Source organism: Erythrolamprus reginae, chromosome Z (genome assembly GCF_031021105.1).
Source record: "Erythrolamprus reginae isolate rEryReg1 chromosome Z, rEryReg1.hap1, whole genome shotgun sequence".
NCBI classification, from domain to species: domain Eukaryota; kingdom Metazoa; phylum Chordata; class Lepidosauria; order Squamata; family Dipsadidae; genus Erythrolamprus; species Erythrolamprus reginae.
This window is the reverse complement of record NC_091963.1, coordinates 139,971,724-139,995,418: the sequence shown is the minus strand read 5'-3', so window position 1 is coordinate 139,995,418 and position 23,695 is coordinate 139,971,724. Positions and strand designations below refer to the sequence as shown.

At 39.4% G+C, this 23,695-nt stretch overlaps 3 protein-coding genes across 3 annotated transcripts; all 3 read right to left on the bottom strand.

Moving 5' to 3' along the window:
* Nucleotides 1-1,300: 1,300 nt before the first annotated feature.
* On the bottom strand, nt 1,301-2,251 carry LOC139154176 (olfactory receptor 4Q3-like). Its single transcript, XM_070728608.1, has one exon. The coding sequence runs from the start codon at nt 2,243-2,245 to the stop codon at nt 1,301-1,303; it is 945 nt and encodes a 314-aa protein (XP_070584709.1). The 5' UTR covers nt 2,246-2,251.
* A 6,222-nt stretch (nt 2,252-8,473) lies between these two features.
* On the bottom strand, nt 8,474-9,412 carry LOC139154908 (olfactory receptor 4Q3-like). Its single transcript, XM_070730007.1, has one exon. It carries the CDS (start codon nt 9,401-9,403, stop codon nt 8,474-8,476), a length of 930 nt encoding a protein of 309 aa, XP_070586108.1. The 5' UTR covers nt 9,404-9,412.
* Nucleotides 9,413-17,802: 8,390 nt separating this feature from the next.
* On the bottom strand, nt 17,803-18,558 carry LOC139154175 (olfactory receptor 4Q3-like). Its single transcript, XM_070728606.1, has one exon. It carries the CDS (start codon nt 18,556-18,558, stop codon nt 17,803-17,805), a length of 756 nt encoding a protein of 251 aa, XP_070584707.1.
* Nucleotides 18,559-23,695: the final 5,137 nt, after the last annotated feature.

Genomic DNA, 23,695 nt, shown 5'->3' with positions numbered 1-23,695 from the left:
CTATTAGGAAATTTCTCCTTAATTTTAGGTGGCTTCATTTTTTGGTTAGTTCCCATCAATTGTTTTTTGCCTTGCCTTCTGATGCTTTGGAAAATAGTTTGACCCACTTGTCTTTGTTAAAGCACTTCAAATATTGGAACCTTGCTATTTAGTTTCCTCTAGTCCTTCTTTTCACTAGACTAGACATATAAAATTTCTGCAACCATTCTTTGTATGTTTTAGCTTCCACCCTGGGGTGGGCTTCAAAAATTTTAGCAAGGCGTTCTCTGTGTGGGCGTGGCCATAATGACCATGGCTTAGTTGGCCTCTTGCACCATAGTGAGTGGGTGTGGGTGTTTTTGCCCTCCCTGGGCTCCAGAGGCTTTCCTCGACCTCCAGGAAGGCAGAAATGGCCTCCCCAGGCTCCGGAAGCCCCGTGGAGGCCAGAAACAGGCCCATTTCCAGCCTTGCCAAACTTCCACTAGGCCCATTTTTCACACACCTCCCAAGCTTCTGTGTGCACCCTGCACTTATCTGCATCCAAAATAGGCTGTGTGAGGACTCTAGGGAGGGACAGGATAGGTGGGACCAGCCAGGAGTGAGATTTGTCCAGTACGAATGGGATCGATGATCCATTAGGACTTTTTAGTTGGCTCCAGAGATTGGCGTGGGTGGGCATATGCCCGCCTCTGCTTGAGACTTTGCTTCTGATGTGCACTTACAAAGTGATACTAGAACTTCACATGATTTTGATTCTATTCCTCTATTAATGCAGCCTCGGATTGCAAGGAAATGTATGTGAAGAAATTAATATTACACATTTAAGTAAATATGAATGATACTGTTTTATTGAATAGTTATTAACATATCATTTGTAACACCTAGATAATTCTACATACATATCAATATTGTGATTAAATGAAATGCATTTTAAAAATTGTTGTGACTTTCAGCAAACAGGTTGCTCCTTGCTTCCCAAGGAGGAAAAAATACTTCTAGAAACCCTGAAATTGCTCCATATGAGGGAATCTAGGAGAGTCTGGGCTTGTTCTTTGTTTGTTTTATTGGTTGCTTATTACATTTTTATGCCACACATCTCCCCTGTAAGGTAACCCAGGGCAACTTACAGGTCCTAAAACAAATAGAAAAATAATAATAATAATAAATATTAAAACTGCACGGATTGAGTTTTTAAAAACTATATGGGTTGCCATATCTGCATATTTATTTGCATCAAACAATACTCATCTGCAGTATTCATAAAAGATGACAAAAGAGAGCCATCAGCCCCACCCTACCCAAGAATTTATTGTCTAATTCCTCATATTTTCTTCTGTGGTGCTACAATGGGAAAAATGTATTTTTTCTGTACTTGGCTCATAGCCTCCCTCATATCTCGATTTCTCAAGGTGTATATGATAGGATTGAGAACAGGAGTGATCATTGTGTAGAATATGGATGCCAGCTTGTCTATGCTGGTGCTAAAGAGGGGGACAAGGTACACAAAGAGACATGGTACAAAAATGAGGCTGACTACTGTTAAATGAGAACTGCAAGTGTATAGAGCCTTTCCTCCACTCTCCTTGAAGTGCCCTTTAAGTGTGCTCAGGATGACAGCATAGGAGATCAGCAAGATAATGAAGCACACCAGGGACAGCAGACCACTGTTGGTCACCATGAGTATCTCAGTCACTCGGATATCAACACAAGCCAGCTTGACAATCTGTGGAACATCACAAAAGAAATTGTCCACTTCATTTGGTCCACAGAATGGCAATCGCAGAACCAAGAACACCTGACTGGCAGAGTGAAGAAGTCCCCCAGCCCAACAGAAACACAACAGTCTAATGCAGCGTGGACGGTTCATTGTGGTTGTGTATGTCAGTGGGTGGCAAATGGCCACATAGCGATCGTAGGCCATGAGGGTAAGGAGGAGCATCTCTGAACCCCCAAAGAAGTGTAGGAAAAAGATTTGGGACATACAGCCCGCAAATGAGATTGTCTTTCCACAGGTTATCAAGTTTGTTGCTACTTTGGGAATGACCACTGAACCCAAAGCGGTATCGATGATGGATAAATTAGCTAAGAAAAAATACATGGGCAACTTTAGAAGATGTGGATCTATATGAACCGTCAATATTATGAGAATGTTACCCAACAGCGTGGCAGCATAACATAGGATGACCAAGACAGATAGAAGGAGTTGGATGGGTCGAGATCTGGAAAGGCCCAAGAAGGTGAATTCATCAACTCTGGAGATGTTCATGAAGGTGACAGGACCTTGCAAGAAAAACAAGAGTTAGTTTAACTCTGCAACTTTCAGCAACTTCTCCTGTTAGTTCATTGATAACATGGATCAATGAAAAATTTGTATAGAACTAAAACGAACCCACAATATCTCCTGAATCTTTTCCACTTCACAGATCTCCAGATGTTTAAAAAATTAACAGTACTAATGACAGCAGTAGTACTCCAAGTTGCATTCACTGACATTATCTAATTATAAGAAGCGGAGAAATCTAGCATAGAAAGGAACCATTCACCATCAAGTATCGATACACAAGCACACAATACACCATCAATACACAAGCACACAATAGATACAAACTTTAAATGTATCGCTTCAAACTTGATTACAGAAAATAAGACTTCAGCAACAGAATAGTCAATGTCTGGAATGCACTACCTAACTCTGCTTTTTTTCCCGCCAAACCCTCAAAACTTTAACCTTAGAATGTCTACTGTGGACCTCAGTAGACAGTAGACCTATTCCTAAAAGGTCTGTAAGCATAAGGGTACAAATGTGCCTAATGTCCCTGTCCTAATATCCCCATGTATTCAGAACCATCTCATGTATTCATGACCATGTTTATTAAACATTTAACATATTCACAATCATCTTTATACTTTTTCTTTATTCTTATATATGCTTCAGAAAATAAATAAATAAATAAATAAGTAACAGCATCCTACAGTTGTCCAACTAAGGATGACAGGGAATGATTTTCTGTATAAGTCCATTTAAGATATCATTCTTTGCAAGAATCACTTGATTCTGAAGCTCTATGGAAAGTAGTGAGTGGAAGTTAGATTCTCATACTTTTTTTGTAGCCCACTTCTTGGAATTTTTCAAGGGAAAATATAAATAGATCATGTCTGCTGATCTGGAATTAATTCCCACTTGGGGGGGGGGGAATCTCACATTTAAGTCCATGTGTGTAGCGTACATAGATGATCAGATATTCATCTAACTTTTGACTTAATCCTGAAAACATGATCCTACATCAAATCTGATACTTCTGATGAGGAGACAAATGGAAGTATGAGTGTCAAGATTTATTTACTCACTTATTGTAGCAGGGAGGAAGGGAGAAAAAGAGAGAGGGAAAGAGAAAATAAGCTAACACTGTTTTATGGCTGGTCTTTGGAGATGACTAGGCTGAGGCTGAAGGAAGGTCAACACATCAATAGCCTTGCCCACAAAAATTTCTTCCACAAGAGATTTAAATCCAGCTCACCCTGAATTAATTTCTATTCTTAACTCCTGATAATTCCCTTGACCATTAGTAGCTCAGATTCTTCTAGAGACGTTAAGCTTGCAATAAATCTTTACACTCATTTGAACTGTCGGAATCTTCTGTTTTCCCTGGCACCTGACATATTCCACTCCTCACCAAAAATGGATAAAACAATGAGTTGGTATCCCACCCTAAGGTCTCTAGCAAAGTCCACCTTTAAACCAACTTTCAGGATCACTAACTGTGCTTGACCTCTATCTCAGGTATTATTTCAGCTCTAATTCCCAATAATTATTGTTCATCTGTCTTACAGCATCTTTAAAATTTAGAAATAAGGAAATTGTTAAAGGAAAATTTGAGAGGGAAAAATAAATAAAGAATGAAAAGAGTGTTTCTGAAGAATGATTTCAGATGCTTCTGTAACAACTAGCATTCCATCTCATCATAATGGCCAGAAACTGATGGCTCAGGATATCATCAATGCAGAAATGGAGCTTACAAAATCTTGTTCTCAAGTTCCTGAAACCCCCTTTCTAAAACAGGCCTCATTGCACATCAAAGTCAACCCAAAGTTCTTAAATTGGAATTAGTAGCCCTGCTTAATTCAGGACTAACCTACCTTCTACAAAATTACTTTCTTTCTGAAACTAAGTGGGATAATCTCACATTGTCTGTTTGTTCTAGTTGTTTAAAGAGACTTCCAAGATGCAATAAGATCATACCCACAGATGAGTTTCTAGACAAGCCTACTACAGTTACCTTATTTTTCTCTCTTTGGAAAATCAAGGACAGGTTGTGGCAAGAGAATGACTCCTACTTCTCCTGCCTCCAACATACCAAGCAACGGATAAGAAATATTTCACCATCATCTTATTAAACCTTGGGGAAGCCAGTCTTTTGAGGCCTTTCCCTGTTCCCCAATCAAAATCAGATAATTACAAAAACAACGTGAGATATTGCTGAAGGAAAGAGAACAGACATTGATGTGGATTTTTGCTTTGAAGTACCCCTAGGTACAACTAGCTGAATGACATTGTGGTTTAGTGTGATAAGAATTAGTGTGGTACAGTGATTCAGGGGTTTGACTGGCAGGTAAGAGACCCAGTTTATTAGCAGTGGACACTCATTAAGACTCTGGACAAGTCACTGTTTCTCAGCCCAACCTACAGTGCAAGGTTCTCGTGCCTTGGGAGAAAAATAGGAAGAGGAAACAATATGTGCAAAAAAACCCATGGAATACAAGTCAAATAATACTGAACATAGAAATGTAGTGATTAAGTACATGTAGTTTTCAATTATGATTGATCAGTTATGATGGAACCCCAAGAGATACCTACAACATATATTTAAAGTTCCAATGACCTTTGTTAGTTTCTTCCCCCCTCCCCTACACATACATTCATGTGATTGCATTTTGCATGTTTGTCAATTTGTTCACATTTAAAACAGTTTGCAATATCCTGTGGCCTTATGACTGTGATTTATGTCTATAGCCAGAAACAAATGCTTACTTCTGGTTTCTGGCAAATAAAAATGCCCACTGAAGTCAATGACTTCACTTTATAATTTTGGCATCACTTAAACAACTGCCACAAAAATGTTGTAAAATTGGGTCAGCCTCCCAAATAACCAGACCCAAAGCCATGTAGGGATGTGGTGGCTCAGTGGCTAAGACGCTGAGCTTGTTGAGCGAAAGGTCAGCAGTTCAGCAGTTCAAATCCCTAGCGCCACGTAATGGAGTGAGCTCTGTTACTTGTTCCAGCTTCTGCCAACCTACCAGTTCGAAAGCACGTAAAAAATGCAAAATAGGGACCACCTTTGGTGGGATGGCAACAATATTCTGTTGCCTTTGGTGTTTAGTCATGTTGACCACAACTCTTCAGACAGCGCAAGGTCTTCAGCTTTGAAATGAAGATGAGTACCACCCAATGAAGGGCTACCAAAATTTTTACTACCACACTGTGGGCGTGGCTTATGCAGGATGCCCTGCATTTTCTTTCAATATCTTTCAGTGCAAATTGGGTGCTCTGGGGTGGGGCTCCATTTTCTCTACCTCACTGCATTCCCCCCCCCCCATCCGGGCAGTAGCCCATCCCTGGTACCACACCCTAGAGCTGAGAGTTTAAGTCATGTAGGGCTTCATTGGTCATAAGAAGAATCTGGAAGGAACTAGCAAGATATGCAGTTTACAAACCAAATGCATGGCCATCATTAACACTTTGTGAGTGTCTTGACTTTTGACCATCATGACATATAATAGAAATCCCGGGCTTATTGGAATGAGCCTTCTTTTTCCTCCTGCTAAGAAGAAGCACAGTTGAAATACTCAGTGGCCAGCTATCATGCCTTTGGGAAGCCAGTCCCATGAGGTCAAGCCTAAATCACAAATCAGAAGAAATAGTATAGAATAGCATTTTATTGGTCAGGTGTAATTGGACACTCAAGGAATATGTCTTGTTCACAATGTACATAAAATAAAAGATAAGTTTATCAAGCATTGTCAAGTTAATTAAGAATCATAATGTACAACAGTTAATGATAGTCCAGGTACAAATAAAGAATCAAATCATATTAGGAACCAATAATATGAATATGAATTGTAAGGATACAAGCAACAAAGTTAAACTCATACAGTAATTTGTGGGAGGAGATGGGTGATGAGAACAATGAAAAGATTAATAGTAGTGTAGACTTAATAAATAATTTGACAGTGTTTAGGGAATGATTTGTTTAGCAGAGTGATGGCATTCAGGAAAAATGTTCTTGTGTGCAGTGCTCTATAGTATTGTTTTGAGGGTAACAGTTGAAATAGTTTGTGTCCAGGATGTGAGGTTTCTTATACTGTATATTATTGCAGACGTTAATGGAGATATTCTTGAGGCTGAAAAAACTCCAGAATTTAACATATTTCTTTTTTATTATTATTAAATGTTTATTTTCTTTATAACATACCAAAATTCCAATTTCAATTGAACAGTGTATTGTATGGGTACAATTCATTTTAGGAAATGATAATCAAAGTGTTCACAACAATATTCCTTGCATTAATATAAATTTATTAATAATAATAGTAATAATATTTTTTGTTTAACCAAGTTAATGAATCTTCCCTATATTTCCTGATTCTTCCATATATTTCCCAGTTTCTAGCTCCTGTTTTTGTTAGCTAGCCATTGATAAAAGCAGTCTCAAGTCAAAAAATATTCAGTTTCCTTCTTTTCCTTAATTGTAGATATTAGCTTATGCATTTCTGCAAATTCTAATATTTTTTTAATCATATCTTCATCTGTTGGGATCTTTTCACTTTTCAATTGTTGTGCAAATACTACTCCTGTTGCAGTCAACACATGTAAAATCAAATATACATTTCCTTTGTTATACCTGTATGGTAAAATGCCCAACAAAAATAGTTCTGGTTTCAAATCTATATCTTGTTTTATCATTTGTTCCAGCCATGTATGTTTTTTTGTCTAATATTTTTTTCAGTTTTTGACATGTCCACCATATATGAAAGTATGAACCAGGCAGGTCAGCTTATTGTACAAATGCAGTACATGACTTTGCATTTCTGAGATCTGGCTCTTGGAAATCTATCCCATAATGACAAAGAAGGGCTTGGTGCTTCAGTTTTCATTCTTCTCTACTGGCCAAAGCTTACTGTCAGCATTCCAAAAACACCTCCAATGGAATAAGATTCTGAGGATAGAAGTTCCTCAAAGTTCCAATTTATTAGAGATGTCATGTTGGCAACATCTAGGAAAACCCAAATATGAAAGCTTATGGTTTTCTTCCACCCAAAAGAAAGTTAAAATCCCTGCCCTGCACCCACTTGTCCATCACACAATCCAATAAGGCACAATCCAAAACTGAAGATGCCCCCCAGTTACTTGATTGTAGCTGCAGGGTACAGTGGCCTTGACTTTCTGGAAAGAATGCTACTTAGATTACTACATATCACCTACTCCATATAACCTCCCCTCCCATTTTCCCACAGTAGAAATTGTGGCAGGCCTGGATACAAAAAGGTAAAATATGATCTCTAGATCTGACACAACCAATGATATTGGGATGATCCCAGGATTGGTGGACCCAAATCATTGATGTCAAATCCTTCCATTTGGGTTAGTTTATAGGGGTAGAGAGACTGTTGAGAAAACAGATTACTTCAGCCTTGGTGCACATTGACCTATAAACCTTACCTTCCAAATACAGCTAGTCCTCCACTTACAACTGTTTGAAGTTACAATGATGCTGAAAAGTGAAAAGTGACTTGTGACCATTTTTCACACTTATGACCATTGCAACATGTTCATGGTGATTTTTATTTGTATACTTGACAAGTGACTCACATTTATGATGGTTGCACTGTTCCAAGGTCACATGATCCCCCTTCTGACAAACCAAGTCAATGTGGAAACCAGATTCACTTAACAAACTGTTTTACTAATTTAACAACTGGATTGATTCACTTAACAAATGTTGCAATAAAAGTCATAAGATGGGGCAGGACTCACGTAACAATTTTTTCACTTAGCAACGTATGTTTTGATCGCAATTGTAGTCGTATGTTGAGTACCACCTGTAGCTACTTGTTTGAATAATATAATTATGTGTGATGTGTGCTATTGAGTTTGGTATACAATGCATTGATTATTATATTATGATAATTTTAATACTGTTTTTGCTTGATTAACAGAGGCTTTATTAAATTGCTCTCATTGTTAGCTCCATGTTTTTCACATGAAACATGAATAGCTTTGTAAATTTTCTAAACAAACAAACAAACAAACATTGGCTTTGAGAAAGATCACTCTCTTCTACTTGGGGGATTTGAGTGACCATACATGGAGACTTGGACATGTATATTGAACAGCTCTGCAATTACTCCCTTAGTAGTATGAAGAATTATTCCTAAAAAGCTAATCTGTGAAATGACAAAAAAATTCAGATGCATCTACTCCTGATTTCCCATTTTTCTAAGACCAATGGGGAAAAATGCATTTCTTCTTCACCCTTCCCATTGCCTCTTTCATTTCCTGATTTCTTAGAGAATATATCATAGGATTAAGGAAAGGAGTAATTGTGGTATAAAATATGGATGCTATTTTATCCAGGCTGGTGCTGAAGATAGGAACAAGGTACACAAAGAGGCAAGGCAGGAAGAAAAGACTGACCACTGTCAAGTGAGAGCTACAGGTATACAAAGCCTTCGCCCCACTCTCCTTGAAGTGGCCTTTAAGCATGCTCAGGATGATGCCATAGGAGATCAGGAGGATAACAAAACAAACCAGGGAGAGAAGGCCACTGTTGGCCACCATGAGTATCTCAGTGACATGGGTGTCAACGCAAGCCAATTTGACTACCTGTGGAACATCACAAAAGAAATTGTCCACTTCATTTGGCCCACAGAATGGCAGCCGTAAGACCAGGAACAACTGGCTGGAGGAGTGGAGGAGGCCTCCAACCCAACAGAAGCATAGGAATCTAATGCAGCGTGGTCTGTTCATTGTGGTTGTATATGTCAGTGGATGGCAAATGGCTACATAGCGATCGTAGGCCATGACGGTTAGGAGGAGCATCTCTGAACCCCCAAAGAAGTGTAAGAAAAAGAGCTGGGACATGCAGCACCCAAATGAGATAGTCCTGCTTTGGGTCATCAAGTCTGTTGCCAACTTGGGAACAACTACAGAACCCAAAGCAGTATCAAGGATGGATAAATTAGCTAAGAAAAAATACATGGGTGACCTTAGAAGGCGGGCATCTATATGCACAATCAATACAATGAGGAGGTTTCCCAACAGAATGGCAGTATAGCACATGGTAACCAGGACAGATAAAAGAAGCTGAGTTGGTCCAGATTTGGAAAGACCCAAGAAGGTGAATTCTGTGACTCTGGAGGCATTCATGATAGGGCCTGACAAAGACAAAAGACAATTATTTACTATTTCCAATTCCAGAATTTTTTCCCAGTAACCAGCAAAGTGAACCCAATTTGTCTTATGATATTTTAGATATTTTAATTATTAGATTTGTTGTTGTATATTGTTTTTACTATTGTTGTGAGCCGCCCCGAGTCTACGGAGAGGGGCGGCATACAAATCTAATAAATAAATGAATGAATGAATAAATAAATAAATAAATAAAAAGTAAATAAATAAATAAAATGATGATGATGATGATGATGATGATGATAGAAAGAGAAGTAATATCAACATCAATATCTATTATTAGCAGACTCCCTCCCCCAGTTCTTCCCTTAGATTTTAGAGGCCTGAGTTACCTTGATCCAGTGGATCCTTGAGACTATAATTCTGCAATTTTTAAGTAGCTATCACTTCCTCACTGGGAATGCAACCAAAATTTTCTTTGAACCAGAGAGCAAACTGTCAACTGACATTACACTCAAACTTTGTTTTATTAATCCCATACTATTTTTAAGGTCAGAATCAGAAAGAATTTAATTTTCAAAGAATGCCATGTTTAGCTTGTAAAGCATGTTTTTCTGAAGAGATCATAATGTTGTGTAATTTGTTTTTGCCAAACATGAAATGAAGTAAATGAGAATTATCCAGTCGTCTCCGGAATCTCTCCCACTAATATTTCAGAACTGTCTGGGAACATACAAATGAAGGGCAATAGCATAAGCAGCAGAAAAAGCAGAAGATATGATCTAAATGTGAGAAACAGAGAAATCTAGCATAGAAAGGAAACTTAACCATCCAGGCATGCCCAGTCAGTTTTATGACCTAAGTCAGTGGTCCGCAGAGAGAATCTTCTCTGGACTGGAGTGTCTGTGGTTTGTGTGCTGCCTGCATCCTGTGGATTGAGCTTTCGCTTGTTTTACGCTGCCTGGTTTCTGACATGCCGTGGTTAGGGCCCCCTGATCTAAGTCACAAGTGCACTTGAGCACATACTTTGCCCCAAATATTTGTGAAATTATTTTCTGGCAGTTACCTAGGAAATTCTAAGACATGTATGTATCCACGTACATTGTCTAACTGAACTACATATTACTCTTTGTCTGTCCATATCTGTCTATATTTTCTTTATCTGTCTGTCTGTCTGTCTGTCTGTCTGTCTGTCTGTCTATCTATCTATCCAATCATCTCCTTCCTTCCTTCCCTCCCTTCCTCTTTTTTTCTTTCTTTCTTTCTATCATCTATCTACCTACCTACCTACCTATCTATCTATCTCTATCATCTATCTATCTTCATCATCAACATGATCCTCTATCACAGTGGTTCTCAACCTTTCTAACCCCTTAATACAGTTCCTCATGTTGTGGTGACCCCCAACCATAAATCTAGTGCCAATTCTCCCAACGGAGATTTAAGCTGATTGGCAAGAAGGTCAGAGGGACATCCCCACTGTAAACACCTGATTGGTCAGATTGTAAAAATATGTTCCAAGGCACCAGAATAGAAGCTTTAGTTCCTAACAAATTTGTCTTTTCCCATGGTCTTAGGCAACCCCAGTGAAATGGCCATTCAACCCCCAAAGGGGTCCCAACCCCCAGGCTGAGAACCACTGTTCTATCAGCTATCTAACATTCACAGAGTCCTATGATCCACAATGCACTAAACAGATGTGTCTCTTGCTTCTAAAACTACTTTAGATTCTATGCTATCAATTCACATCATTGGTGTTAGAACTATCTATCCCCTCACCATTTGTATATAAGCACCACAATTTCCACAACTGCACCAATTCCATATACAGTGGGGGGGAGTATTTAGTCAGACACCAATTGTGCAAGTTCTCCCACTTAAAAAGATGAGAGAGGCCTGTAATTGACATCATAAGTAGACCTCAACCATGAGAGACAACATGAGAAAACACATCCAGAAAACCACATTGTCTGATTTTTAATGCATTTATTTGCAAAGTATGGTGGAAAATAAGTATTTGGTCACCTACAAAGAAGCAAGATTTCTGGCTCTCACAGACCTGTAACTTCTTCTTTAAGAGGCTCCACTGTCCTCCACTCATTACCTGTAGTAATGGCATTTAATGTTTGTACTTGTTATCAGTATAAAAGTCACCTGTCCACAACTTCAACAGTCACACTCCAAACTCCATTATGGTGAAAACAAAGAGCTGTCGAAGGACACCAGAAACAAAATTGTAGCCCTGCACCAGACTGGGAAGACTGAATCTGCAATAGGCAAGCAGCTTGGTGTGAAGAAATCATCCCTGGGAGCTATAATTAGAAAATAAAAGACAAACAATACCACTGATAATCTCCTTCAATCTGGAGCTCCACGCAAAATCTCATCCCGTGGGGTCAAAATGATCACAAGAACAGTGAGGAAAAATCTCAGAACCACACTAAGGAACCTAGTGAATGACCTGCAGAGAGCTGGGACCAACATAACAAAGGCTACTCTCAGTAACATACTATGCTGCCAGGGATTCAGATCCTGCAGTGCCAGATGTGTCCCCCTGCTTAAGCCACTATATATCCGGACCCATCTGAAGTTTGCTAGAGAGCATTTGGATGATCCAGAAGAATTTTGGGAGAATGTCATATGGTCAGATGAAACTGTTTGGTAGAAACACAACTCATCATGTTTGGAGGAGAAAAAATGCTGAGTTACATCCAAAGAACACCATACCTACTGTGAAGCATGGGGGTGGCAACATCATGCTTTGGGGCTGTTTCTCTGCAAAGGGACCAGGACGACTGATCCGTCTACATGAAAGAATGAATGGGGCCATAGATCATGAGCTTTTGAGTGCGAACCTCCTTCCATCAACAAGGGCACTGAAGATCAAATGTGGCTGGGTCTTTCAGCATGACAATGATCTCAAGCACACCGCTAGGGAAACGAAGGAGTGGCTTTGTAAGAAGCATGTCAAGGTCCTGGAGTGGCCTAGCCAGTCTCCAGATCTCAACCCTATAGAAAACCTTTGGAGGGAGTTGAAAGTCCGTGTTGCCCAGCGACAGCCCCAAAACATCACTGCTCTAAAGGAGATCTGCAGGTAGGAATGAGCCAACATACCATCAACAGTGTCCGGCAACCTTGTAAAGACTTACAGAAAATGTTTGACCTCTGTCATTGCCAACAAAGGATATATAACAAAGTATTGAAATGAACTTTTGTTATTGACCAAATACTTATTTTCCACCATAATTTGCAAATAAATTTGTTAAAAATCAGATAATGTGATTTTCTGGATGTGTTTTCTCATGTTGTCTCTCATGGTTGAGGTCTACGTATGAGGTCAATTACAAGCCTCTCTCATCTTTTTAAGTGGGAGAACTTGCACAACTGGTGTCTGACTAAATACTCCCCCCCACTGTAACAGTAAAGGACAGCTACAATCCACATTTCATATAAAAAGATAGCATGTCTATCAACCCCATTTTAGATCTCTTCACCAAACAGAAGCATCTTCTACCTTTTAACTATGTTAAAAGGCAGAAGATGTTCACCCACCACATCAAACTGTGTCTCACTGCTACATCTCCTTGATATCTTTCAAACATTTCCATCTTTCTTTTCTTCCTCTTCAACCTTTTTAGCCTTTTTATTGCTGTTTTAATGTGTGTTTTATGTATATATTCACCTGTTGCTTAAAGACTGGAACGTTTAGTTGCCTGTCTTCCTAGACATCCTCTTACTTCATATTCTTAGTCATATTGTTAGTAGTCTGCCCTTATACTATTTCCAGTATTTTATTTTAGTATGGATATAGCTTTCCCTACCATCTGCCTGCACTGTTCACCCATTTTGAGACTGTCACTACCCCTAAATCCTTCTCTTCTGAAGTTTTTGCTAACACAGAACTGCCAATACAACACTCAGATTGAGGATTCCTTTTCCCCAAGTGCATTATTTTACATTTGTAAATATTAAACTGAAGTTTCCATTGCTTTCACCACTTATCTAGTAAAACTAAATCATTTGCCATATTACAGATGCCTCCAGGAATATCAACCCTATTGCACACTGTAGAGTCATCGGAAAATAGGCAAACCTTCCCTACCAAACCTTTCCCTATGTCACTCACAAACATATTAAAAAGAATAGGACCCAGAACAGACCCTTGTGGCACACCGCTTGTAACCAGGCTCTGCTCAGAATACTCACCATTAACAACAACCCTCTGATATCTATGCTTCAGCCAGCTGCAAATCCACCGAACTATCCAGGGATTAAGTCCAATCTTCACTAATTTATCTATCAGCTCTTTATGTGGAACTGTATCAAAGGCTTTGCTGAAGTCCAAATAGGCAATATCCACAGTACCACCTTCATCTAACACCTTTGTGACATAGCCAAAGAAATCAATGAGATTAGTCTGACATGATTTGCCCTCAGTAAAGCCATGCTGGTTGAGGTGCAATAAGTTATTGGTTTTCAGGTGCTGATTTATCCTCTTTTTGAATAGAGTCTCCTTCATTTCATCTATACATGATGTGAAACTAACTGGCCTGTAGTTACCAGCTTCTTCTCTACCACCCTTCTGGTGGATAGGCACAACACTGACCATTGTCCAATCATCAGGAATACCTCCTGTTAAAAGGGATTGGTTAAACAAATCAGTCAGGAGGGTGGTAATCTCAGATCTGAGTTCTTTAAGAACTCTGGGCTGGATGCCACCTGGACCCATGGCCTTATTTATCTTTAATCGTTCTAGTTCTTCTAAAGCATCGGCCTCTGAGATCACTGGAGCTGAATCCTTTCAGCTGGAAGCAATGCTATATCCATACATAATATTATACTGTAAGCTGCCTTCTGAGAAAACTGAACAGAGGTAGCTATTCAAATTGTCAGCAATCTTCTTATTCCCATCAATGTATATATAAAAAGCCCAATTGGGCTTATTATCAGGGGATGTCTTACTTTGGGGAAAACAGGGTATGGTGGCTGTATAAGAAGACCATCCTAGGGTAATGGCAAATAAATTATCCAGGATGGAATTAAGTAAAAAATATAAAAAATAGAACATATCCATTAGTATTGTTAGCCTTCCCAAACATCTATTCAAAATACTGTAGACTAGATCCTTCTTTAGATTTGACTTATAGAAGATGTCTGAGGGAAGGGTCAAATACATTATCAGTCAGGAATTCCTTCATGTGCACAAGAAGCCCACCTTTGACTCTCATCTACCACCAATTTACTTTGACCATTAATGGCTCATATTCTTGTAAAGAGCATAAGTTTGAAATAAATCTTTATACCCACTTGAACTGCCTGGATCTTCTGATTTCCCTTACGTATGACATGATCTGTTCTACAATTTTCTCACTAACCTGCCAAAATGAGCTAAAAAAAGTCTCAGATTGAGTAGAAACCCATATTACCTGTTCATTCCAGTTGCAAAGAGAACCTCCAAGCTGGAATAAGGGTAACACCTATAGGTTAACATTTGGAGAAGTTCATTATCTTTTGCTCTTCAGGAAAGCAAGTAACAAGGAACAACATCTACTTCTCTTTTCAACAGTGTACCAACAAACATTTAAGAAATATTTCAGCATCTTATTGTAATACCTTTGGGAGACATTCTTATGAGGCCATTCCCAGGTTTGCAATCAGGAAAGATAATTGCAAAAGCACAGGAAGATATTAAGACAAAAAATTAGATTTTTATTGCATTTTTTAAAAAATGCATCATTATGGCCAAGATGATATTAATGATGAGAATTAATGTGGGACAAAGAGTACAAGAATTTGAAATGGGTAGAGAGGCATCCCAATTCTAGTTTATCTTCAACTATAAAAGCTTATTTGACGATTTTGGACCATTTTCTCTGACAGCTCAACCTATTTTTAGGGCTGTTGTTGTTTGAAAAATATGGGGAAACACTTGAGCTCCTATATCAGTGATGGTGTGCTCCTCAGGGCTACGACCAGGGTTCAGGACCGGGGGGGGGGGGGGGAACGCAGTGGGGTAGTGAAAATGGAGCTCCACCCCAGAGCACCCAATTTGCACTGAAAGATGTTGAAAGAAAATGCAGGGTGTCCTGCATAAGCCATGCCCACAGTGTGGTAGTAAAAGGTTTGGTAGCCCATCACTGGCTACAACCCAGAAAAGGCATGGCTCAGGGGGAATGCACATGCTGGGAAATAAACTTCCAATTATGGTGCACACATGCGCACTAGCCAGCGGGTCTTCCAGTTGCATGCATGCATGATAATCAGCTGGATAGAACACATATGCCTGCCAGAAAATGGAAGACCAGCTCTTCCAGTTTCCGGCACTGCCGCATACATAAAGGCAAGCTGATCATCATGTGCGTGTGTGTACCAAAAAACCAGAGGAAGAATGGGTGATGCTGCTTGTGCCAGGCTTCATGTGCCACTTTGGGCATACGTGCCATAGGTTTGCCATCATGGTCCTACAGATATATGAGAACAGATAATAGATTAACAGTGTTGGAAGGGACCTTGTAGGTCATCTATTTATAAAATTTAGAAATAACAGAGTTGGAAGGGTCCTTGGAGATTTTCTAGTCGAACCCCCTGCCCAAGCAGGAAACCCTACACCATTGCTGACAAATGGTTGTCCAATCCGTTTTTGAAAATCTCAAGCAATGAAGCTCCCACAAATTCTTACGGCAAGTTGTCCCATTAGTTGATTGTTCTCACTGTCAGAAAGTTCCTCCTTATTTATAGGTTGAATCTCTCCTTGATCAGTTTCCATCCATTCTGTTCTGTTCAAGGGAGGAGTTTCCTTCATCAAAAGCAGAATAATTTCATGGCCAAATCTGAGAGGCCAATTGTTCATATTGTATTGACTGTGGGATTCATAGCCCTTGTTGAAAGAGGAACATCCTTGTTCACAGACACTGTTGAAGCTTTTTGGATGAGAAGTGAAACTACTTCCTCCTCCTCCTCTACCTCCTCCACCTCCTCTCTCTTCCACCTTCTCCTTTTCCTCCTTCTTCTATTACATGTTAATTACAATTATATCACAGGTAGTCCTTCACTAGTAACCATTTGTTTAGAATCATTTTAAACAAGTTAAAACCAGACTGAAAAAATGACTTATGATTGGTCCTCCCCTTGGTCACGTGATCAAAAATTCAGGTACTTGGCAACTCCAATGTTTTTATGACAATTGCAGTATTCTCAGGTCATGTGACCACAATTGCAACCTTCCCAACTGGCTTCCAATCAGAAAAATTGAGGAGAAGCTGGGTTTGCTTCTATCATTGGGAACATGGAAATAAGGGAACTCAATAAAATAAAAGATTTTGAATCAATAGGAAGGCAAACAAGCTGAAGTGTAAAGTGAATGAGTTATTTTTTGTTTGTTTGTTCATTTATTTATTTTGTCAAACAAGTATAGGATTGTAGTTTATATAAAATAACATAAGTAGAAATTAATGATTAAATAAGAAAATAGGACAGTAGGACAGGGAGAGTGAGGACTAAGGTGCACGTATGCACACCCCCTACAAGCCTCTTAGAAAAGGGGAGAAGTCAACTATAGAAGTTAAAGATTTTGAGGTTTGGGAAAGAAACCACAGAGTCAAGTAATGCATTCCAGGCGTTGATCACTCTATGCTGAAGTCGTATTTTCTGCAATCTAGCTTGGAGCGGTTTATGTTATATTTTAACAAAATATATAAAATATAACAAAAGTTATATTTTAACAAAACATAAATGTTCAATAGTTTAAAAAATTTTCCCCAGGGAAAGTTTGGAAAAACCTGTTAGCAATCCTGCTATTTTGTCAGTTGAAGTCTTTTCCACAAGTGATGTTGAGTGGACATCTCCATTGAGTGGAAGTGGAAAATTTAATGAGAAAAGATATGAAATTAGCCTTGGTACCTGCAATGATCAATAAACATTACCCCAAAATAGGAAGATTTTGCAAGTTATTTGCAGATAATAATCTCTTTAGTATTTTAATTGACATTCCATATCTACTGTCACCTTTCCCTATTTGAGCACTTAGTGCTTCCAGGACTTCAGGCAGAAATAGCTACACTTTTTTCAAAATGGAAGTTTGAAAATTATTAATCACAAAGTTCAAATACAGCACAAAAAATATACAGCTGAATCAAGTGTCTGTTTATTCTGATTTATTTGATTGATATATTATACTGTTGTTTATATCTTGGTGTTAGCTAGCTAGAATTCAGTTACCTAGAATTCAGAAGTCTAAGATAGGCAGGCATATATTTTAAAATAATTAATAAATAAGCATTGGTTTTAAAACTGTTATTCCTGCTTTATATGGACGATCTATAAGCCAGGGGACCATATACCTTATGACTTTTGTAGTGATAAGAATAACACCAGAAAAGATCATCTCAAGGACCAAAATGGAATTTTGGAAATTCAACTTATACATTTCCTTTCTTCTGATACCAATTCTTAAACATGAATTTTTTTGTCACCCGGCCCATTGCCTCCTTCATTTCTTGATTTCTTAGAGAATATATCATAGGATTAAGGAAAGGAGTAATTGTGGTATAAAATACAGAAGATATCTTGTCCAAACTGGAGTTGAAGATGGGAATAAGGTACACAAAGAGGCATGGTAGGAAAAAAATGCTGACCACCGTCAAGTGAGAACTACAAGTGTACAGAGCTTTTCCTCCACTCTCCTTGAAGCGGCCTTGAAGTGTGTACAGGATGATACCATAGGATATCAGCAAGATGATGAAACAAACCAGGTTGATCAGGCCACTATTGGCCACCATGAGTATCTCAGTCACATGGGTGTCTATGCAAGCCAGTTTGACTACCTGTGGAACATCACAAAAGAAATTGTCCACTTCATTTGGTCCACAGAATGGCAGCCTCAGGACCAGGAACAACTGGCTGCCAGAGTGAAGGAGGCCTCCAACCCAGCACCAACACAGGAGTCTAATGCAGCGTGGACGGTTCATCTTGATTGTGTACGTCAGTGGATGGCAAATGGCCACATAGCGATCGTAGGCCATGAGAGTAAGAAGGAACACTTCGGAACCTCCAAAGACATGTAGAAAAAAGAGCTGGGACATGCAGTCTGCATATGAGATGGTGCTACCATCGGTGATCAGATCTGTTGCCATCTTAGGAACAACCGCTGAACTGTTCCCTCCCCATTTGCGCATAAGCTACACAGCTCCCACAATCCTTCCATTCCAAACAGCAATATAGGACATCTACAACCATATGAAAATACAGCATATCCTGTTTTAGATATCTTCACCAGAGAGAATTAGCTTATAACTTTTAGCAGTTCATAAGACCATTATCTCCCATCACATCAAGTTTTGCCTCATTGCTGCATTTGTTTGATATCATGGAAAAAATTCCTTTTTGCTCCCATTCTTTTCTTCCACTTTATTTTACTTTGTGTGTGTGTGTGTGTGTGTGTGTGTGTGTGTGTGTGTATCAGTTTGTATTCATAGGTTGGTCAAAGACCATAACAAGTGTTTACTTGCCTATCTTCTAAGACAACATCCTACTTCATATCCTTAGTCTTTCAATGTGAGTGGCAGCTTGCATTACTATAGTTTTTGGACTGTGCTCCCACAAGCAATCAAAAAAATAAATAAAGTCCAAAAGAGAGAAAGAAAAAAAGAGATTATTTGAGAAATAAAATTCAGATGTCTATGTAAAATAGTATTAATTACCCAGGATAGTACAAGTTGGAAATATAAAAATAAAATCTACCAGTTTTTATTTTCAGCCTTTCCAAACATCTATACAAAGTAGACAAGATCTTTCTTTGCATTTGTCATGTTTTAATTTTTTTTCTCAGTAACCTATCAAAATGACCTCAAAAATTCTGAAACTGACCTCTAATATTCTTTAGTAAGTTTTCTCTTTTACATTGCTTACCTGCCTTCTAAACAATTATTCTTTTCTGAAATCAGGTAGTAGACACCCATATTACTTCTTCATTCCAATTGCTGAAAGGATCTCTAGGATGGACTGAAAATAACACCTATAGGAGAAATTCTGGAGTAAAGATAATACCTAGGGAAGAAATTTCTCATTTGGAGAAATTCACCGTTACATTTTTCTCTTCAGAAAAGCAAGCAATCAGACTAATGAGAAATAACACTTACTTCTCCTTCCAACAATATACGAGAAACACTTAAGAAATATTTCAGTGTCATGTTTTACACCTTTGGGAGACATTCTTATGAGGCCATTTCCAGGTCCCCAATCAAGAAAGATAACTGAAAAAGCTACAGAAAATATGGTTGAGGCAAAGAAAACCATTTTTATATCTTTCTGTCTAATATGTACTGTTTTGACCTATGTCGTGTATAAGATAGTGAAAGATTATAATGATGAGGTTGAAAAGTAGTGTGGAATTAGAGTTAACATAGATGAAAAGGGACAGAGAGACCCAAGCTTTAGATTAGCCTCAAGATTATCTCAGGGATAATCTCGGGGATAATCTCAGGGCCAGATTATCTCAGGGATCGCCTTCTGCCGCACGAATCCTAGCGACCAGTTAGGTCCCACAGAGTGGGCCTTCTCCGGGTCCCGTCAACTAATCAATGTCGGTTGGCGGGGCCCAGGGGAAGAGCCTTCTCTGTGGCGGCCCTGACCCTCTGGAACCAACTCCCCCCAGAGATTAGAATAGCCCCCACCCTCCTTGCCTTTCGTAAGCTCCTCAAAACCCACCTCTGCCATCAGGCATGGGGGAATTAAGATAATAATTCCCCCGAGGCTTCTACAATTTATGCATGGTATGTTTGTATGTATGATTGGTTTTATAACAAGGGTTTTTAGCTGTTGTAGTATTGGATTTTTACATTCTGTTTTTTGTCACTGTTGTTAGCCACCCCGAGTCCACGGAGAGGGGCGGCATACAAATCCAATAAATAATAAAATAATAATAATAATAATAAAAATTAGCCTGAAGGCGCCCGGAGCAACAGCAAGTGAGAGTGGCCAGTATCCGGGGGCAGTGCTCGATAGGCTTCTGAGAGTGTGCTGGAGGGGGTTTTGCTGGCACCTTCTTTAAAACGCCGAAGACGCCAAATAACATCAAGGTGTCCGGAATAACGAGACCATAACCCCGATACCCTAATTAATTGGACTAACTTTATTACAAACCATCATTAATTTAATACCATTAAATAGAGGTCGCTTTACTTAAGCAATATGCTGATGATTTAAGCAATATGATGTTGACCTCCAAAATTCAAAATTCAGACCTGGCTACAGCACCAAAACTGCTTTGGTCATGCTGATGGACCTGGCATAGGGGTTTATCCTCTGCCCTGGTGCTTCTTGACCTGTCAGCAGCTTTTGATACCATCGACCATGGTATCCTTCTGCGCTGGCTGGAGGGGTTGGGAGTGGGAGGCACCGTTTTATGGTGGTTCTCCTCCTGCCTCTCTGGTCAGTCACAGTCGGTGCTAGCAGGGGGTCAGGGGTTGACTTCTAGATCCCTACCTTGTGGGGTTCCTCAGGGGTCAGTCCTCTCTCCCCCTGCTGTTTAATGTCTACATGAAACCGCTGGGTGAGATCATCCAAGGGCACAGGATGAGTTACCACTAGTATGCTGATGATACTCAGCTGTACATCTCCACCCCGTGTCCACTCAGTGAAGTGGTGGAAGTGATGTGCCAGTGTCTGAAGGCTGTCAGGATCTGGATGGGTGCCAACAGGCTCAAGCTCAATCCAAACAAGATGGAGTGGCTGTGGGTACTGCCTCCCAAGGACACGTCCATCTGTCTGTCTATTACCTGGGGTTGGAATTATTGACCCCATCAGAGAGGGTCCACACCTTGGGCATCCTCCTCAATCCACAGCTGATTTTAGAATACCATCTTTTGGCTGTGGCGGGGGGGCGGCTTTTGCCCAGGTTCGCCTGGTGCATCATTTGCAGCCCTATTTGGACAGGGAGTCTTTGCTCATGGTCACACATGCCCTTATCACCTCAGAGTTTGACTACTGCAATGCTCTCTACATCAGGCTACCTTTGAAGAGTGTTCGGAAACTTCAAATTGTCCAAAATGCAGCTACTCGAGCGATTATGGGCCTTCCAAGGTATGCCCATATTTTGTCATCACTCTGCGGACTGCATTGGCTGCTGATCGGTTTCTGGACACAATTCAAAGTGTTGATTATGACCTATAAAGCCCTGTAAGGCATAGGACCAGATTATCTCCAAGACCTTTTGCCGCACGAATCCCAGCATCCAGTGAGGTCCCACACAGTTGGTCTCCTCAGGGTCCTGTCGACCAAACAATGTTGGCTGGCTGGGCCTAGGGGAAGAGCCTTCTCTGCAGGGGCCCCGGCCCTCTGGAATCAACTCCCCACGGAGATTTGCATCGCCCCACCCTCCTTGCCTTCCGAAAGCATTTAAAACCACCTCTTTGCCTCCAGGCCTGAGAACATTAGATCTCCCCCCTAACCAATGGATGTCCTAATGTGATTTATTGGATGGATGCAAATGAATATTTTAAGTTAGAATTTTTAAGAAACCTTTTAGTACATTAATTGGATAAATTGTATTGTTATGTTTTTTTGGTATATGCTGTGAGCCGCCCCAAGTCCCCAGAGAGGGGCAGCATACAAATCCAATTAATAAATAAAATAAATAAATAAATAAATAACTATGGAAGGTCATTGGTTAACTTTGGACCACTTTCTTTTAAAAGGCCATGCTACTTCTTAGGGTTGTTGATGCTGATCAACATAAGTGGTATTTGCACTTATGACTGTTGCAACATCTCCACATTCATATGATCAAAAATTCATGTGCTTGGCAACTGGCATGTATATATGTCAGTTGCAACATCTTGGGATCATTTGATTCCCATTTCTGAATTTTCTCAGTTGCCTTCCAACAAGCAAAATCAATAGGAGAAGCCAAACCTTCTAAACAATTAACACGATTCATTTAGCACCTGCATATACAATTTCAACTCCTCCTTTCTGTTGTTGGGAACATGGAAATAAAGGGACTCAGAAAAATAAAGATTTGATTCAGAAGAAAGGCAAAACAAATAAAGGGGGTTATTTCATTTTAACAGCCAAGAAAAGAGTAAACAAAATTGGACTTTTTTCCAGCTGAAACTTAGATGGAAGTATGTTTTACCAGAACAATGTCATATTTTGGTTCTCTGTGTTTGTGGGAATATTTAATCATTAAACTACATCTATTCCATCTGATGGAAAATTAAAATAGAAGAACATTACTACAAAAATTTTCTAAACAATATATGGAATCCCTTCCTTCCTTCCTAAATTATAGAGATCTTCAAAAGAAGTATAGTGACCCATAGAACTTCCTGAATAATTGCATTCATTTCCTTCTCCGGGTCCCGTCGACTAAACAATGTCGTTTGGCGGGGCCCAGGGGAAGAGCCTTCTCTGTGGCAGCCCCGGCCTTCTGGAACCAGCTCCCCCCTGAGATTAGAACTGCCCCCACCCTCCTTGCCTTCCGCAAACTCCTTAAAACCCACCTCTATCGTCAGGCATGGGGGAACTGAAATATCTTCCCCAGGCCTATACTGTTTATGTATGGTATGTTGTGTGCATGTTTTTTTAAAAAAATTATGGGTTTTTAGCTTTCTAATTATTGAATTTCTATTATATATTGTTTTCTGTTACTGTTGTGAACCGCCCCGAGTCTGCGGAGAGGGGGCGGCATACAAATTTAATAAATAGATAGATAGATAGATAGATAGATAGATAGATAGATAGATAGATAGATAGATAGATAAATTTCTTTGTACCAATTCAGTTGTTGTGTCTCATGGCTCAACCTAGGCAATGGCCTAACTTGGTCAGTGATGTGGAGAAGAAAAATGTGACTTTCTTCTTAAAAGTCTTTCCCATTGAAAGCAGGATACTTGAATTGAAAAATATTAAATCTTCACGTCTGTTATCCATTTACATGGTACCGCTTTGAGAATACTGAAGATTAGGATACAATTTTGGAAGACTTTTCCCATTAATGTTCTGTTCAAATTAACTAATTTGACTATTGTTTACTGGCTGAGCAAGACAGAGAGAGCAAAGTCCATGTACAACGCACCAGGGATCCATTTTCTTTCCTTTTCCAATTTTTAGGATAAAAGAAACTGGAATGAATTCCCTTTTCAAAACTATAATAATTGCATGGACAAACCCTGGTCTCCTGGCAGCCACCACATAATGCTTGTTTGGTGGCCCTTGTTTAAAGAAGAACTTTTTCTATAGTTTCTCTTTGTGGATAGTTCACAAATACCGTACCTTTTAGCCAGGTGTTCCTAAATTTATTTTATTTCCTTA